The sequence below is a fragment of the Carettochelys insculpta genome, chromosome 32, assembly GCF_033958435.1.
Source record: "Carettochelys insculpta isolate YL-2023 chromosome 32, ASM3395843v1, whole genome shotgun sequence".
Lineage (NCBI taxonomy): Eukaryota > Metazoa > Chordata > Testudines > Carettochelyidae > Carettochelys > Carettochelys insculpta.
The window spans coordinates 3,191,654-3,209,678 of NC_134168.1; the positions used below are offsets into that span (position 1 = coordinate 3,191,654).

At 52.7% G+C, this 18,025-nt stretch overlaps 2 protein-coding genes across 2 annotated transcripts; one reads left to right on the forward strand and one right to left on the reverse strand.

The window, feature by feature from the left end:
• The first annotated feature begins 2,162 nt into the window (after window positions 1-2,162).
• Window positions 2,163-3,095, forward strand: LOC142004536 (putative olfactory receptor 10D4). Its single transcript, XM_074982179.1, has one exon. It carries the CDS (start codon window positions 2,163-2,165, stop codon window positions 3,093-3,095), a length of 933 nt encoding a protein of 310 aa, XP_074838280.1.
• A 5,643-nt stretch (window positions 3,096-8,738) lies between these two features.
• Window positions 8,739-9,680, reverse strand: LOC142004659 (olfactory receptor 10G6-like). The gene has a single exon (XM_074982294.1). It carries the CDS (start codon window positions 9,675-9,677, stop codon window positions 8,739-8,741), a length of 939 nt encoding a protein of 312 aa, XP_074838395.1. The 5' UTR covers window positions 9,678-9,680.
• Between the last annotated feature and the right edge of the window lie 8,345 nt (window positions 9,681-18,025).

Below are 18,025 nucleotides of genomic sequence, written 5' to 3' on the forward strand. Positions count from 1 at the left end.
TTGTGCAGTGCCTGCCTGTCTCTGGGCTGTGTCTCTGCATCATTTATCTCCCTCTCTCCATCTCCCATAACCCCCACACACCAGCGTCTCCCCTGCAGCCCGGCCTCTTCCGCACAGGGGAACTGCTGGCAAAGTGCAAACAGACACTTCGTTATTACCCCCTAACTCTCACCTAAGAAATCCCCTCTGGCAGGACAACTACACAGCCCAGCCCGCTGCTCATGGCGGAGGCACTGGAACCGTTTCTATATTGCTGGGTCTGAGAGCCATTGAACCAAACTGTGACCCCTGGGTAGAGTGGAAATTGTATCAGAGCTGGGCTGCAGCTGCACCCCAAAACTCTTAATTACAGCACCCCCCAGCTGTGACTATTCCCTTTCTCCTTCTCTCTCTCACTTAATTTTCCCTCCACCACCAAGTCCACAAAACTAACAAGGCTTAGCACTTCTTCACCACAATCATTGGTTTCTGTATTCCATCCTCATCCTGGTCCTTAATACATTCACGTAGCAGTACGTGCATTTCTAAAAACAAAATCCTACCAATACTATCACTCCCCGGTGCACACAACCCTCCCTCTGCAGAGGGAGTGAGAGACAGAAAGCACTACAAATGGTCACAGAGAGGTAGCTGTGTTAGTCTGTATTGTCACAAACCACAAAAGCAGATCTGAAGAAGTGGGTCTGTCCAACGAAAGCTTGGTACCTAACACATTATTTTGCTAGTCTTTACAGGGCTACCGTACTTGCTTTTTTGTTTTGTGAAAACCACTAAAGTTGGCCACAAACAGAATTCTCTCAGATTCTGTGGTGATAAAGGTGGGGAAAAGGCCCAGATAAGAAATTTGCATCGTGCAGATGTAAAAATGATTAAACGTCAAGAGATCAAGCAGCTCTGTAGCACTTTAAAGACTAACATTTATTAGGTCACGAGCTTTTCTGATTAAGATTCACGTCTTCAGATGACTGGAGCAGACACTTAGAATCTAGGGTTTATCTAGTAGGGGGAGGAGGTGAGGGAAGGGTTATATGTCAGAAGTTGGACAAGTAAATGGAGCAAATGAAGTAGGATGCTTCCCAGTCCTGAAAGTATCAAAGATGGGGAAATGGCCCTGGTCATGCGTAGGATAGTTGAGATCTCTGTTAAGATCTAATTTAAATGTGTCAAATTTGCAAACGAATTCCAGTTCAAATGTGTCCCTGTAATTTGTGGCAAAATTCCATTGTAGAAGAATGGCTACTGTAAAATCCATGATTGCATGTCCAGAGAGGTTGAAGTGTTTCCCTACATGTCTTTGTGTAATCCAATTCCTTATGTCAGATTTATGTGACTTCTTGGTACTCATTTGGCTTTGTCAATCTGTTTCTTTCCTTCCCATGGTGGGTAATTAAGTTTGAAGGATGCTTGATAAAGATCTCAAAGGTTTTGGTCTCTGTCTGCGGAATTGGTGCATATACATCCGTATTTTGGAGCTTGGCTGTAGACAGTGGATCGTGTGATGTGTTTTGGATGGATGCTGGAGGCATGTAGGTAACAGCGGCAGTCAGTGGGTTCCCAGTATAGTGTGGTATTAATGTGATCTGCATTGATTTGTACTGTAGTGTCCAGAAAAGAATTTCTTGTGTGGAATGGTCCAGGCTGAGACCGATAGCGGGGTGGAAATTATTGAAATCCCTGTGGAATTCTTCGAGGGTCTCCTTACTAAGGGCCCATATGATGAAGATGTCACCAATGTAGTGTAAGTACAGAAGAACAGCTAGAGGACAGGAGATGAGGAAACGTTGTTCTAGGTCAGCTATAGCAATGTTGGCATATTGTGGGGCCGTGTGGGTGCCCATACCAGTGCCGCTGACTTGAGGGTATAGATTGTCCCCAAATAGGAAATACCTGTGGGAGAGGACAGTGTAGAATAGAATATAGCGATTCCCTTTGTTTGTTGCTTAACTGTACGATCTTCAAGCAGATGTTTTCTCTTTTCATGTTCTGTGTCAGCACAGTGAGTCTCTGGCTTCAAACGGGTATTAGTGTCACAGAAATATTCACCACTCCTAACGGGGGAAGTGGAAGGAAGGGTGAGCACTGCAGTTCTAGGGTGTTAAGTATTTTTACTTCGGTAACGCACTGGCATTATTTCTCTCCATTAACACAGGAAGGAGTCCCAAATGATGGGGGTCAACCACACGGCTGTGACTCATTTCATCCTCCTAGGGATCCCCAACACTGATGGCTTCCAGACCATCCTCTTCTTCATTTTCTTAGCCATCTACATCTGCACCCTGATGGGCAACCTGCTAATGTTATCAACTGTCCTCGCTGACCCCCACCTGCACACCCCCATGTATTTCTTCCTCTGCAACTTCGCTGTGCTGGACATTGGGATATCTTCTGTCAGCCTCCCGAAATTGCTGGCCATTCTCTGGGCCAACAGTAAAGCCATCTCGCTGGGCGGTTGCATGTCTCAGGTCTTCTTCTTACACATATTGGCCTGCACTGAGGGTCTGTTCTGCACCGTCATGGCCTTTGACCGGTACGTGGCCATCTGCCACCCACTGCGCTACCTGCTCATCATGAACTGGAGGGTGTGTGTCCTCCTGGCTGCCAGCAGCTGGATCACCAGCTCCTTCCATGCCACCATCCTCACCAGCCTGACCTTCACGCTGCCCTACTGCGGCTCCAACGTGGTGGACTATTTCTTCTGCGACATCTTCCTGGTGGCCAAGCTGGCCTGCGCAGATAGGTTCATCCTTGAGAACGTGACCTTCATCAACCTTGGGGTGGTGCCCATGACCTGTTTCTTCCTCATCCTCACGTCCTATGTCAGGATCTTCTACTCCATCCTGAAGATGAACTCGGGCGAAGGGCGACGCAAAGCGACCTCCACTTGTGCCTCACATCTGATGGTGGTGACGATGTTCTTTGGGCCTTGTGCCCTGATCTACACACAGCCCCAGCTGAGCGAGGTCCTGGTGACCCCTGTGCACATCTTCGGCAACGTGGTCACGCCTATGCTGAACCCGCTCATCTACACGCTGAGGAACAAGGAGGTGAAAGCGGGTCTGAAAAAACTGAGAGGGGGTCACAGAACGGTACATTGATGTGCAGCAGCTGCAGGAATAGCTTGTTGTCCTGCACTAAAGTACATCTGTTAAACTCACGTTAATGGCTTCTCTGTGGTTTTGGTGAACCTTTCTTCTTGCCTCGCTCTCTTTGCAGCTTGCTCCGTCCCTCTGCTCTGGTGTCACACCCTTCCCCTGTGCATTTCTCTCCTTCGGGATCACTCATGCCTGGGCCAACATTAAGCTGTTGACATTTGCTCTCTTTATAAGTACATATAACCACATCCCTGGGCTGACACTGGGAAACTCGAGAGGGCATTATTAGAAGCGCTGTCCGGGCACTGGGAAGACGACCTTGTATTTCACGAATGAGAAGACTCCGTGGGCCTGTCCAGACTGGATTTCTCTTCCAGATCACAACTAAGGTCCTGCCTTTGCTCAGTTTAATACAACACTTAAAATTAAGCAGTTGTTGTACATACAGAGCCTGAGCCTGAGCCTGGGCTGGGCTCTGGGATGCTGCCCTGCAGAGTGGAGCAGGTGTCTGTCCCCTTGGTTGATGTGCGAACCCCTGCTGCCGTAGGAGTGCTAGGGTGTTCATTGCTGCAGGGAGGGGGTGTGTGTCTCCCCTCTGCATGTGTCTCCGCAGGGATCAAACGGCTGCAGCTGGCCAGGTCAGCTGACCTGGGCTGCGGGTCAAAAAAACTGAAACTGTAGGGAAAAAAACCACTCCCGCACTCTACCACCGCTGGTGTTTATGCCTTCCTGTCTTTTTACATGGGGCAAATTCCCCTGGCCTCTTGGCTGTACATCTGCCCGAGTATATGAGAGCAGATGTGTGTTCAAAGCAGGCCCGGCTGGGTAAAAGTTTTCCCCTTCCCAAGTCAACTTCTGACCTTTTCACATTTGTCACAGTTAAAACAGCAAAATCTCCAAAGTGTTTCTGAACAGAAAAAAATACACACAAAACTCTTTGGCTCAATAAATGTTTCTTGTTGATCATTTCCAAGTGTTTCAGTCAACATTGACCTTTTCCCTTTTTGAAAATTTCTAAGCAGGATGCTGCTTGACCCAAAATTCCCACACCTTTCTGGGTTGACAACATTCAAGGAGGATGTTTCTATAGTCTTTTAGGTTTTTTTAAATCACAATTTATGGGACTCAGGTGTTTCACTCAGCCCAGTGCTGTTCCAGAAGCAGTTCTGCTTCTTCAAAATCAACTTTATTCACCAAAAGTCCCACAAACACCACCACCACCCCGGGCCCACAGAATGTGAGAATAAGCCCCTCCTCCACCTCTGTTTGAAAAGTTCCGGCATCCGTCCTGGCTAAGTGGAGAGCCAGGGAAGCGGGGGTAGAATCTGAAGGGTACATTTTCAATCACAGTGCTCGCATTTCCATGGTCTCTTATTTACAGTAACGAATCTCTCCTGCCGCTGCCCAAGGAAGGGTTATGGTGCCTCTTCCGCAGAGTGGTTGCCAGGAATTTTCAGAGGTGCCCAAAGGACTTGGGAGCCTCCTGTGACATTCCTGGCATAGGTGACTCGTCCAGCGTGTGGGTAGAGCTTGAACCCAAGTTTCTTGTGTTGCAGTTGACCCATAAGCAGCTCTTTATGCAAGAACTCCAGTCGCTGCTACAAAATCCAGGAATTCTGCTACGTATTCTGGAGTGCCATTGACTGGAAGCCTAGCTCCTAGCAAACCAGAGCCCTCACAGAGCAATCCTGCAACCGTGCGCAAGGGGCACCCCTTGCAGGAGGAAATCCTTTCTGCCTGTTTTCTGCAGGACGCTGGCCCTGATCCGCAAAGCGTGGAGATAGGCAGCTGCACTTCTATAGGATTGTAGTGGCTTTTCCCTGCTCTCAGTGCAGGCAGTGTTCAGCTTGGAGCCATAAGAGGTGAAAGGCTCCTTGTCTGGGTCTGTCCAGCCCTCCCAGGCTGGGTCAGTGAACAGAACAGAGTAGTGCCGGTGGACGAAGAGAGACACAGGCACCCCACTGTGTACGTAAAGAAGCAGCTGCTTCCCTGGGAACAAAGCTATGCTGCCATAGAGAAGGAATGAATTAATACGGGTGTGGACCCTTAAGAGGCTGAAGTCATATCTTTTTGGGTGACGCTTCCCTGTGTATTCTGCCCTCTATCTTCTGACCTGCCTGAACCACATGAAAGGGGCCAGAGCCAGGTTCTGGTGACAGAGTCTGCTGGGATGGGGTTCAGGGGTCCCCATTCACTGCACCCCGTCCGCAGGCAGGAGCGACTCTCACCCAGCAGGTAGAACAGGAGGTTTATGAGGCGCCAGAGCCCAGCTCAGCACAGAGGGGTCAGTACAGCTGGCAGAGACAGTCCTTCCAACCTGTCCTGGGGAGAGGAGCCCGAGGGGGGCCCCTCTGGGGTGTAGCTTCCCCCCTGGCCAGGCTGGCTGCCCCCCAGCTCCCTCTCCCCCAGCTTCTCACTGCCACCTCCGATTCAAAAACCCCCTTTGGCTCCTCCCTCCTCTTTGTTCAGGGCAGAGGTGTTACCTGCCAGCCTAGGTTATAGCCCCAGGCTCATACGTAGCCGCTGGGAGCTGCTCTGCTCGTCTCACACACATCCAGCCTGAGTCTCACACATGCACTCCCCCCACTCCATCACATCTGCTCCTGCCAGATTACAGTATGAAGGTAGTTCATGATAAGGTGAACAACAAACATCCCAGCCGATGCCCCGTCCTGGAGAGAGGGGCCTGAATTGGATAAAGTGACCTCAGTTCTGTCTCCAAGCAGGGGAAGAGATGTGACCAAATGGGGATTTGATTTGCTTTCTTATGTCACACGTGAGTTCTACTGTCCTATAACAATACTGTGTGCCTCAGTTTCCCTGGCCACTATGCAGATGGCCTAGGTGGTGATGAGAATTTTGCTTGTGACTTCCACTGAGTGAGGCTGAACTGCTCACTGCAGATAAACAACGGCCAATGCCCTTCGTAACCTGAGCTGGGATGAGATGCAGCCAGGTGACACCTTTTGCAGGGTGACACGTATCAGAGAGGTAGCCATGTTAGTCTGTATCTTCGAGAACAACAAGAAGTCTTGTGGCACCTTATAGGCTAACATATTTTGGAGCATAAGCTTTCATGGGCAAAGACCTGCTGCATCAGATGCAGGAGTGGGGGGGTGGTTTCAGAGGGGTATTTAAAGAGTGGGGTCCCAGGAAGAGGGAGGGCCAGAGCTGACAAGGTCTATTCAGCAAGGTGGAAATGGCCCAGTATCAACAGCACTTATCAAAAGAACTAAAAACAAGTCAGATCAGACAGGGGGGTGTGAGCCTTTATCAGAGTCTAATGGGGAGCTATTAGCACCCAGAACAGAGAAACTGCCTTTGTAAACTGTGAGCCACTCCCAGTATGTTTAATCCATGGTTAATGGAGTCAAATTTGCAAATAAATTGCAGCTCAGAGATCCTCTCTCCATTTGATTTTGTTCTGAAACAAAAAAAATTTAAAAATCAAGTGGAGAAAAATCTCTGAGCTGCAATTTATTTGCAAAATTGACTCTATTAACCATGGATTAAACAGAGACTGGGAGTGGCTCGCATCTTACAAAGGCAGTTTCTCTGCCCTGGGTGCCATTCGACTCTGACAAAGGCTCACATCCCCCTGTCTGATCAGACTTTTTTTTTCCTCTTTTGATAAATATTGTTGATACTGGGCCATTTCCACCTTGCTGAATAGATCTTGTCAGCTCTGGCCCTCCCTCTTACTGGGACCCCACTCTTTAAATACCCCTCTGAAACCCCCACCGCCCACTCATGCATCTGATGCAGCGGGTCTTTGCCCACGAAAGCTCATGCTCCAAAATACCTGTTAGTCTATAAGGTGCCACAAGACTTCTTGTTGTTCTTTTGCAGGGGAAAGCCAGAGGAAGAGCCTGGGAGTGGGGCAGAAACAGGCAGCTGGAAGTGGCTCAGTCATGAGTGGCCAAGGGAAGAGACAGGCCCCTAGATCTGGGCTCCCCTCTCCCGCAGACGGATTGTACTGACTGCTTCGGGTTACTGTGCTACATTGTCAGCTAATGAACCTTCTGTTGTACCTACTGACTGAGAGTCACAGTTGAGTGCAAATGGGAGTTGCAGTGACTCTGTCACACTTTGGAGATGAAAACACCGTGAGTTCTACGAAAGCCAGACAAGGTCACTGTCTTCATCATTAATCAGGACTAGCAGCACATTTCCTCTGAAGATTTTCTCAGCTGGAAAATTAGGCCCTCAATGGATTTGCACACGAACAAACGTCACCCACCAAATGGGAACGTGAACCTCTAACACAGGAGAATTGCTGACATCAGCCTGCAATCAACTGGGCACCAAGGAAATTAACAATACCGGGCCGGGAAGATACAGAAGTCTGACTACATGCAGACATGGCCCTATGTGGCCAGACCCTCACCTGCACAAACTGGCATAGCCCCAGTGCCGCCAATGCACAACAGCTGGTGATCGGAACCACTGACTCCAGTTGGAGTTGTGGCAGGTTCACAACGGCTGGGGAATTTGTCCAATAACGACTCAGGGGCTGGTCCCATTCTGGCAGGCACTCTGCACAGGTAGTCCTTGTCCTAAAGTTCTTATGACCCAAACCGCCTTCACCAAGTGGCCCTAACCCCATGCTGAGGGGGAACCGAGGCATGCAGGGAGCAAACGACACAGCCCGTCTGGTGTCCCGCTCCAGTGCCTTCACCCCTACAGTCTTACTCCTTTGGGAAGCATTGTGGGTTACCTTCTGTAGCGCGACGTGACAACGGGCCCCTAGCAAGGCCCGCGTCCTCCTTCTGTTGTGTGCCACCCGGAGACATACAGAGACCACATGGGCCCCTGAAGAGAGGGCATTCGAATCTAAGACAAGACACAAGTGCAGGTGGCTTAATGGGGGTGGGGTGAGGAACTCAAAAATAAAACCGGGTGGTGACAGACATTTTATTTGTAGGAATTGAAGAGCCTGGAGGAGTCCAGGGGCTGGGCTAACGGGACAGGCAGACCAGTGCCCTGACACCCTTGGCCATTACTGTGTCCCTAAAACAAGTCAAACACCTTGGAGTCTGCCCCGGGGATTCCTGCTGAAATTCTGTTGTTTTCCCTTGTACTTGAACACCACATCTGGGCCACATTCTCCGGGCTGGACCTCACTGTGCCGGGTGCTGTACCCACACGGAACAAAAACCACAGCTCCCAACCCCACACTGCCAGCTGCAGACCCCTGGGAGAGGCCAGAATACCTCTATCTCTGGCTCCTTTGCCTTGAGCTCGCCTCCCTCCTCCCAGTCCGGGAAGACATTAGCCATGCAGCCCTCAATGTCATGCTGTAGGGAAACAACCTACACGGGGAACACAGTACCAATTGACTTGCCCAAGTTCATACACAGCATCTGTGGCAGAGCAGCAAATAGAACCCAGGAGTCCGGGCTCCCTGACTGCCCTGCTCGTACCACGAGGCACAGCTCCCATCCAAGACACCAAAATAGAACCCAAGATTCCCGAATGCCAACCCGGGCATGAGAAATTCCAAACAAGCTGGAGTTCAATAACCATTAGACTCCACTCCTCTGCCAGAGCCAGGGACAAATCCAAATGCCGGGCATAGAAATGCCCATCGCCAGGTCCCTCTGTCCCTGTCTAGGCCCCAGCCAGCTTCTGCTGGAGGCCGGGGAATCAATCTTCAGGTCCAGTGACCTTCCTACCCCCCAGTCTCATCAGGGCGTTTTTCATCTCTTTGTTCCTCAGTGTGTAGATGAGAGGGTTGAGGAAAGGAGTCACTGTGGTGTAGAAAACAGCCACCACCCGGTCCACCGGGTGCTGGGAACCTGGCCTTATATAGATGAAGACCACAGGCACATAGTAGGTCACCACCACTATGACGTGAGCCGCGCAGGTGGAGAAGGCCCGGCGCCGGCCGTCAGCGGAGCGGATCCTCAGGATAGTGGAGACGATGTAGACGTAGGACGTCAGGATCAGCAGGAAGCAGGTCATGGCGAGGAAGCCCACATCAACTAACGTCACCATCTCATTCAGCGCCGTGTCCCCGCAGGCCAGCTTCAGCACAGCCGGGATATCGCAGATGATGTAGTCTACCCGGTTGTCCCGGCCGTAGGGCAGCCGGAAAGTGAGTGCAGTTTCTAGCAGCGAGTGCAGGGCACCCACTAGCCAGGTCCCCGCGGCCAGGCACAGGCAGGTTCTGCGGTTCATAATGACGCCGTAGCGCAGGGGCTTGCAGATGGCCAGGAAGCGGTCGTAGGCCATGACCGTGTAGAGGAAGCACTCAGTGGAGCCCAGGAAGTGGAAAAAGAAGATCTGGGCCACGCAGCCCGGGAAGGAGATGGCCCCACCGCCTGCCACGAAGCCAGCCGCCACCTTGGGCACTATCACTGAGGAGACCGTCACATCCAGGAAGGACAAATGGCAGAGGAACCAGTACATGGGCTTGTGCAGCCGGCGATCCAGGACCACCGCCAGCAGGATGAGCAGGTTCCCGCACAGTGTCAACAGGTAGATGAGGAGGAAGAAGAGGAACAAGGGCACCCGCAACTCTGGGGGGTACGGGAACCCCACCAGGATAAAATGGGTGAGCTGGGAGCGGTTCCCACACTCCATTTACTTTGTCTGGGTCCCTGCAAGTGAATGCAGGGAGTTAATGGCTTAACCAAGGGAGAAACAAAAGGCAGATTTCCAGGGCTGCTTGGGCTAAAATTCACTGCTATGTGGAAGCCAAAAATCTAACCCAGGAGTCCTCACTCTGGAGCCCTGTGCACCAATCCAGGGGACCCCACTGCCGCTTCACCTCTGGGGTTAGAATCCAGCCCTTCTGACTCCCAGCCTACCCTCTTTTGCCCTGCCGAGCCCCACTCCTCTCTCAGAGCTGGGAATAGGAGCCTGGAGCAAAACAGAGCTAAACTCAAATGAGAAACAAAGCACCCGCATTAAACCACGTGGGCGATTAACTATGTGCACCAGCCCCCCGGCGAGCGGTAGATTCTCTCTCGCTGTCCCCAAGACAAGAACAGTTGCCTTAGAAGTGGAAGCTCTTAGGGTAAATGCAAATTTGGTGGCTGGGGGGTCTAGGACCACCCTGGCCTCCTCTAGCCTTAAAGATCTGTCCCCTTGACTCTGTACAGCTGTGCACGGTACCTGGCTGCGTGTCCTCTGGGGTGCTCAGCCGGTGGGCTAACGCCGTCACCACTGCCCTGCCAAGCTCTCCCTCTGCCTCTTTAAATCCCTCTGACTAGACACACCACACAGGAGGTGGGATTGATCCCAGCCTCACACCGCCTGGGATTCAGCGCCACCGTCTCCACAGAAGAGGACCCCAGAGCTGTGTGCTGCCGAATCATTGCACCTGCCTCGGAAGTCACTGGGACTATCAAGCAGTCACGAGTCGCAGCCCATCCAGCAGTTTCTCTGGCTCTAGGAGTCGTCTCTCTACTATGTTTAGCATCTCCTGATGTGCTCTTTGTCTCTGCAGCTTTTTATAACCTTGCTCCTTCCCTCGTCTCCTCCTTGTACTCTGCTCTCCTGCCCTTCCCCTCTGCATTTCTCTCCTTCGGGATCGCTCACGGCTGGGCCAACATTACGCCACTGACGTTTGCTGTGGTTATAAGTCCATCTAATGATGCTCCCGACCCCCCCGGGGGGTGTCAGGGGACACTATCAGAAGCGTTATCTGGGCACAGGGAAGAAGATCTTGAGTTTCCTGAGGGAAGACACTCTGTGGGCCTGACCAGACTGGATTTCCCTTGCAGATGGCACCTGGTGCCACTGATGGTGATAACACCAAAGGCCCTGCCTTTGCTGAGTTTAACGCAACACTTTTTAAGTCAATTGGCTGTCACTGACATTCCAGACACAGCCCCCGCAAGCCAGGCCTGGGCTCTGCAGAGAGTGGATGGGGCATTTGTCGACTTGTTGGGAGCACAGACCCTCCTGTCCTAGCAAGGTGCTGGGGGCGCTGTGCAGCCAGCGGGGCGGGGGAGGTGCTTGTCCTCTCTGGGTATGTCACAAAAGTTGGATATACACAAATCCATGGGTCCAGGTCGAATGTATCCGAGGGAGCTAAAATAGGCAGCTGATGGGATTACAGAGCCATTGGCCAGTATCTTTGAAAACCCCCTGGTGATCGGTGGAGGTTCTGGGTGGTTGGAAAAAGGCAAATGTAGTGCCCATCTGTAAAAAAAAGGGCAGAAGAAGAATCTGTGGCATTACAGGCTGGGCAGCCTCACCTCGGTCCCTGGAGAAATCATGGAGGAGATCCTCAGGGAACCCATTCTGAAGCACATGGAAGAGGGGACAGTGATCAGAAAGAGTCGACATGGATTCACCAAAAGCAAGCCACGCCTGACCACTCCGATTGCCTTCCCTGAGGAAGTAACTGGCTCCATGGATATGGGGAATGTGGGTGGATGTGACGTCCTGGACTTTAGCAAAGCTTTCGATAAAGTCTTTCACGATATCCTTGCCAGCAAGTTAAAGACACATGGATTGGATAAATGACCTATCAGGCGGATGGAGAACTGGTTGCAGCACAGCGCAGGCACAGCAGGTTGTGATCGTCGGCTCTGTATCTGGCTGGCAATCAGCATCAAGTGCAGTACCCCAACGGCTGGTCCCGTTCAACATCATCATTAATGACCTGGGCGATGGGATGGATTGCACCCTCAGCAAGTGCAGTACCCCAACGGCTGGTCCTGGGGCTGGTTTCGTTCAACGTCATCACTAATGACCTGGATGATGGGATGGATTGCACCCTCAGCAAGTGTGCAGATGACACTAAGCTAGGGGGACAAATAGATATGCCTGGATGTGGAGAGGGGAGGGATGGGGTCCAGAGTGGCCTAGATAAACTGGAGGATTGGGTGAAGAGAAATCTGACAAGGCTCAACAAAGACAAGTGCTGAGTCCCACACTTAAGACATAAGAATCCCAAACTCTGCTACAGGTTGGGGGCCTACTGGTTAAGCAACAATTCTGTAGAAAAGCACTTGGGCATTACAGTGGATGAGAAGCTGAGTATGAGTCAACAACACGCCATTGTAGACAAGAAGGCTAATGGCACATTGGGCTGCATCAGTAGGAGCATTGCCAGCAGATCTAGGGAAGTGATTATTCCCCTTTATGCAACAGCAGTGAAGCCACATCTGGAATATTGTGTCCAATTCTGGGCCCTCTGTTACAAAAAGGATATGGACACATTTGGAGGGACTCCAGCAGAAGGCAACCAGCGTGATCAAGGTGCTGGAGTATATGACTTCTGAGGAGAGCCTGATGGATTTAGGCTGATTTAGTCTACAGAAGAGAAGAGTGAGGGGGGCTTTGATAGCAGCCTTCAACTACCTGAAAGGGGGATCTCCAAGGAGGATGGAGGGAGGCGGTTTTCAGTGGTGACAGATGACAGAATGAGGAGCGGTGGCCTCAAATTGCACTGGCAGAGGTGTAGGTTGGATATTAGGAAAAATTGTTTCGCCAGGAGGGCAGTGAAGCACTGGAATGCGTTGCCTAGAGAGGGGGTGGAACCTCCATCCCTAAGGGGTTTTTTAAGTCCCAGCTTGACAAAGGCCTGACTGAGACGGTTTAGTTGGGTTTGGTCCTGATTCGGGCAGTGAGTGGGACTTGATGACCTCCTGAGGTCTCTTCCAACCCCATGATTCTATGTGTTCACGGCGATCAAAGGCCTGCAGATGGCCCCGGTCAGCTGACCTGAACTCTGAGGGGCAAAACGCTACAAACAGCAGGAAAAAAAAACCCCATCACTGTACTCCACCACCACTTAGCAAAGTCCCTTTGACTCTTGGCTGCATGTCTGCCAGACAAAACGAGAGCAGATCTGCTTTCCAAGCAGGCCTGGGTGGGAAAAGTTTTCCCCCTCCCAGGTCAATTTCTGATCTTTGGACATCTGCCACAATTAAACACGTAAAATCTCCAATGTGTTTCTGAACTGAAAATATATATAAAATTTCTTTTGCTCAATAAATGTTTCTTGCTGATGGTTTCCAAGTATTTTACTTTAATACTGACCTCTCCTCGTTATTAAAAGTCCTTCAGTTTGTTTTTTTTTAAACCACAACTTGCTTCACTGGAGTCAGGTGTTTCACTCAGTCCAGCACTGTTCCAGAAGCAGTTTTACCTTTGCAGAATTGACATTATTTGACCAAAAGCCCCACAGCCAACCCTGTCCTCCCCTGCTCCCAGAACACGAGAATAAGCCCCTTCTGCAGCTCTCTCTCAAAGGTTCCTTTGGCGATCGTCTGGCCAGGCTAAGCGGAGAGCAGGGAAGAGTGAGGAGACTTTGAAGATATGATTCCTACCTGAGCGCTCACATCCCCCAGTCTCTCTGGTGCCGCTCATTTACACCAGTGACTCTCTCCTGCCTCTGCTCAGGGAAGAAAGGGTCAAGGCCCCCTTTCCCAGAGAGGTTGCCAGGAATTTTCATAGGGCCTAAAGGACTTTGAGCACCTACTTTGACATTCCCAGCATAGGTGATTCATCCAGTGTGTGGAGAGCCCAAACCCAAACCTCTTGAGTTGCAGCTGACACACCATAAACCATTTACACAAGAATGTCCATCACTACTACGAAATCCGGGAACTCTGCTGTGGGTTCTGGAGTGCCATGGCCCGTCAGCCTCGCTGCTACCAGCCCATGGGCACAGATAGCGGCCCATCTTCACAGAGCCCTGCTGTAACAGTATTGTGAGTGCCTGAGCAACCCTTGCAGCAGTAAGTGTCTCTGCAGCACCCTGGCCCAGATCTGCAGTGGGTGGAACTGGGCAGCTGCACTTCTATGGGATTGCAGTGGTTTTGGCTGCTCTCAATGTGGACAGAGCTCAGGTTGGAGCCCTGGAGGTGAAAGGCTCCTTGGCGGCATCTCGGTTCAGCGCTCACAGGCTGGGTCAGCCCAGCAGAGCCCACGCCTGCTTCTTATGTGTATTGTGGCAGTGCCTGCTGGCCCAGCTGACGAGGGGGCCTTGTTCTGTCTGGGGCTGCACCACACAGTATCACAGACTGAGCCAGAGAGTGCACACACAGTGACAGCCATGGGAACCTCTGGCTGAGGCACTGCCCAGAGGCCCCCAGAGCGCCCGTGCTCGGGGACCCTGCTGGGCCATACGTTGCCCGGGGACCCCCAGAGCGCCTGTGCTCGCAGACCCCGCTGGGCCATACGCTGCCCAGATGCCCCCAGAGCGCCTGTGCTCGGGCCATACGCTGCCCAGACCCCCGCAGACGGGCAGAGATCAGGAGACTGTGGTGCTAGGTGCTGCACAGATGAACAGCTCCAGACATGAGGACAGTCACAGGCCAATCACTGTTAGGGAGCCTCCTCCTGTCTGCTCAGGGGATTAGCTCTTTCCATGCCTGGCACCCCCCTGCCGCTCATTCACACCCCTGCCGGCTCTCTCCAGCCCAGGCGCTCTGTCCTCAGCACCAGCTCCTGGAAAGTCCTTACAGGCTTTGGAAAGCCGCACCAGATAACTAGCTGTGCTAGGCATCTTTCTGCTGCACGGCCCGGCCTGTGCCCCTTGCCCGGTGGGTGACAAGGGAACTCAGCTCCCACTGACTGAAGGTTGCAGCCCCGTGTCCCTACGACTAGCCAGTACAGTCTGCTCATTCCTGGCACCTGCTGCTATTCCTCTGGAGCTTCTACCTTCTGGTTCTCCTGGGAGCCCAAACTCCCGCCACTTACGGAACAACAGCTGCCAACCTCCTGGCTTTACAGCAAGTCCGTCTGGTCCTTCTTAGATGGGCACTGTCACCCGCAGGGCTGTCAAACCTGGCTCTCCCCCCGCGTGTGGGTGAACTAACCTTACTTAGCCCACCTGGCCATGCACGGGCTGAACCCCACGGTGCGAAGCACTGCACAGAGGAAGAACAACAGAGACCCAGACCCCTCCACGCCAAGCCCTGCACAAACACACGGTAACAGAGACTGGGACCCCATAGGCCAAGCACTGCAGAGTCGCACAGTAATGAGGACCCAGAAGATTTTGGGCCAGGCACTGCACAAACGCACAACAACAGAGAGCGAGGCCCCAGCGTGCCAAGCGCCACCAAAGCTCCGCGACCGGGGCCCCAGAGTGCCAAGCAAGATACAGAGAAAGAGTGACAGAGACTGGGACCCTGCCCTGCCCTGCCCTGCCCAGGAGTGGGCCGCCCCAGAGACCAGGACCCTGCCCTGCCCTGCCCTGCCCAGGAGTGGGCAGCCCCAGAGTAACTGACACGCGAACCCCAGCACTGCAGAAACAACCGGTAACAGAGAGCAGGACCCCTGTGCCGAGCTCTGCACTGCAGCGCAGTAACACAGACTGGGTCCCCCCTTTGCCAATATCCTCCTGAGAATGATGCCTCTCTCGGGCCCTTGTTCCTGGAAGCTCGCTGGGGCTGTGTCTGGCTGTGCAGGTGCCGCCCCCAGGCCTGCCCGAGAGCAGAAACACTAATGTCTGGCTGAAACTGATCCCGGACTTCTAGGGTGCGAGTTTGCACCTTGTGCCGTGACGCGAAAACAAATAACTAACTAACATGGAAGCTGGGGTAGACACCGTGTGCCAGGCCCTGGCCCTTCTGTCTGCGGCTGTCCCCTTTGCAAACCCCCCCCGCCCCCCGAGTTTAAAAACACTTAAACGAGCCCCAAAGCCTAGCCTCACCTCTTCCACAGCAGGCCCCAAATATGCCCCACCCATTCACAGGCAGCAGGCAAACCACCCACCCCCACAAACACCAACACCAACACAAAACCCCATGCGGGGGTCACACAATACACCAGGCCAGCCCCCACCCCAGAACACAGCATGGCAAAGCAGTGACAAAGCCAGGAAGCAAACAAACAGAGTCCCACCCCCACAAACACCAACACAAAACCCCATGGGGCGGCACACAACACACCAGGCCAGCCCCCAGCCCACAACACAGCATGGCAAAGCTGACACAATGACAAAACCAGCATCACACAGAGTCCCTCACCTCATCCACCAGAACCAGCCAGCCACTGGCCACCTTGCAAAAGCGGGGGGCACCCCCGCAGGCCAGCCCCACCCCACCATGGCAATGCAAACACCAAGCGACAGCTTGCACGTACCCACCCAAACCTACAAGCAGCCCTAGGGCTGAGAGGGGGCGCACCTGGCCTAGCCAGCAAGGAAAAATACATCTACTTGCAGCCCTACCTGGCTGTAGCTCCTGCTGAGGTCAGGACGCCCAGACTCTGGAGGCACCAGGCCCAGGGTGCAATCTGCTGGTGTCTGAATCTCAGCTGAAAGAGGCTGGGCTGGGCTGGGCTGACTTAGAGGTCAAGGAGACCAAAGCAGCCTAACAAACTCACCAAACTTTCTCAACCTGATTTTGCCTCCAGGGCAGGAGCCAATCACAGCTGCAGAACTGTTTTGATCTGATTGGCCAGGCTTGGGGCCAGGGAGCCTGTTACACCCTGCAGCAGGAAAATCAAAAAGCAGCAGCTGCAGTCCCAGATTCACACAGCGCTTAACTGGGACAGGGCTGACACCCAGCCCACAAGCCCACTGCCCTGAGAACAAGCCAACCTGGGCTTGTTGAGCAGACGTGGCAACAGCCCATGAGCCCTGCTTTCAACACTAGCACCTCCATTGACCTCTGAGCCCTTGGCACTGGGTGGCCATAGCGGGAGAAGCAGGGAGAGTTTGGGGCTGTAGGGTTTGGTAGCTGAGACCTGTATCAGTTCAACACACGTACATTTAAAGAGCACTTGGGAATTATTGGCCAACCCTTATCTTGTGACCCAAACAAAAGCCTGGCACACGGGAGCGCTGGACTCAAGTAACTCACTAAATCACTCGTGCCTCAGTTTCCCCATCTGTTGTAGGTGAACAATTGCGCCCTTTGACACGCCCAGCTGTGCGGTGTGTATCACGTTTGGGCGGGACCTGTCTCTTGCTGTATGTTTGTATGGTTTATTGCACAAAGAGGCCCGTGGCTCAGTTCCAGACCCCACCGTCAGGCTGACGATGATAATAGCGATAACACAAAAGTGCAGCTCCAGCTCTGACATTCGTGGCAGTGACGCAAAGTGCTCCGCTGCTGCAAACCCAGGGCCAGTCCTGAGCCTGGGACCCGGAGCAGCGAGCCCGGGAACTCGTTAGAATTATCACTATTTTAATTAATCCCAACGGCTTTAGCACCCCCTGGCAGAGTACAACTGGGCTGGGGTTACCACATCTGCAGAGATTAATTTATGTCTTTCTGCCCCTACATCCTGGCTCCAAAGTAAGATACTCACCAGAGGAAGGGCAGGAAAAAACAGCGACTAGAACAATCGCAAGGGGCCTTATTAACGCTGCATTGCTAGGACGTCAGTAAATGTGTGGCTGAGATCTTTGCTAGAACAGAACTCTGATACTAATCCAGCTGTCTCCCTCACATCCCCCTGCGTGCTGTGCTTGTGGGTCAGTCTCCACCAAACAGCTGCCCACCCAGGCCGCTAACCACCGCCAGCACCTTTGCGCAGATCCACAGCGGGGTGCCAGGCAAGGCGTGTGTCTCTGCCGTTGATTGGCCTCCAGCAGGAGCACAAGCCTTGGCTAAGTTAGGTCAGTCGTAGGGCACCACCGGCCCTTTGTCCTGAGCCCAGGCTGGGCCAGGGGAGGGTCAGAGGACATGCCCGAGGCCCAGAAAGACAGCGTGCAATGAGAAGAGGCGGCAGTGTTGATAACCCTGCCCATGAGTAGTAACAGAGAGTAAGCCGTGCTAGTCTATACACTATCAAAACAAAAAGCAGTCAAGTAGCATGAGTGGCTGCGTTAGTGAACTCTGTGGAAGCCATCTGCTATAGAAGACATTTCACGCTTCTTATTTCTCCACGCCCGCAAGAGCTTGGACTTTTCCTGACCTGTTTGGGAGTGGCAGGGAGGGGGAGCTCTACGCAACGCGTTAGTGAACTGTTTGGAGTTGGGGCTCCGACTCCCTGACACCTGTTCCTCCTGGCTG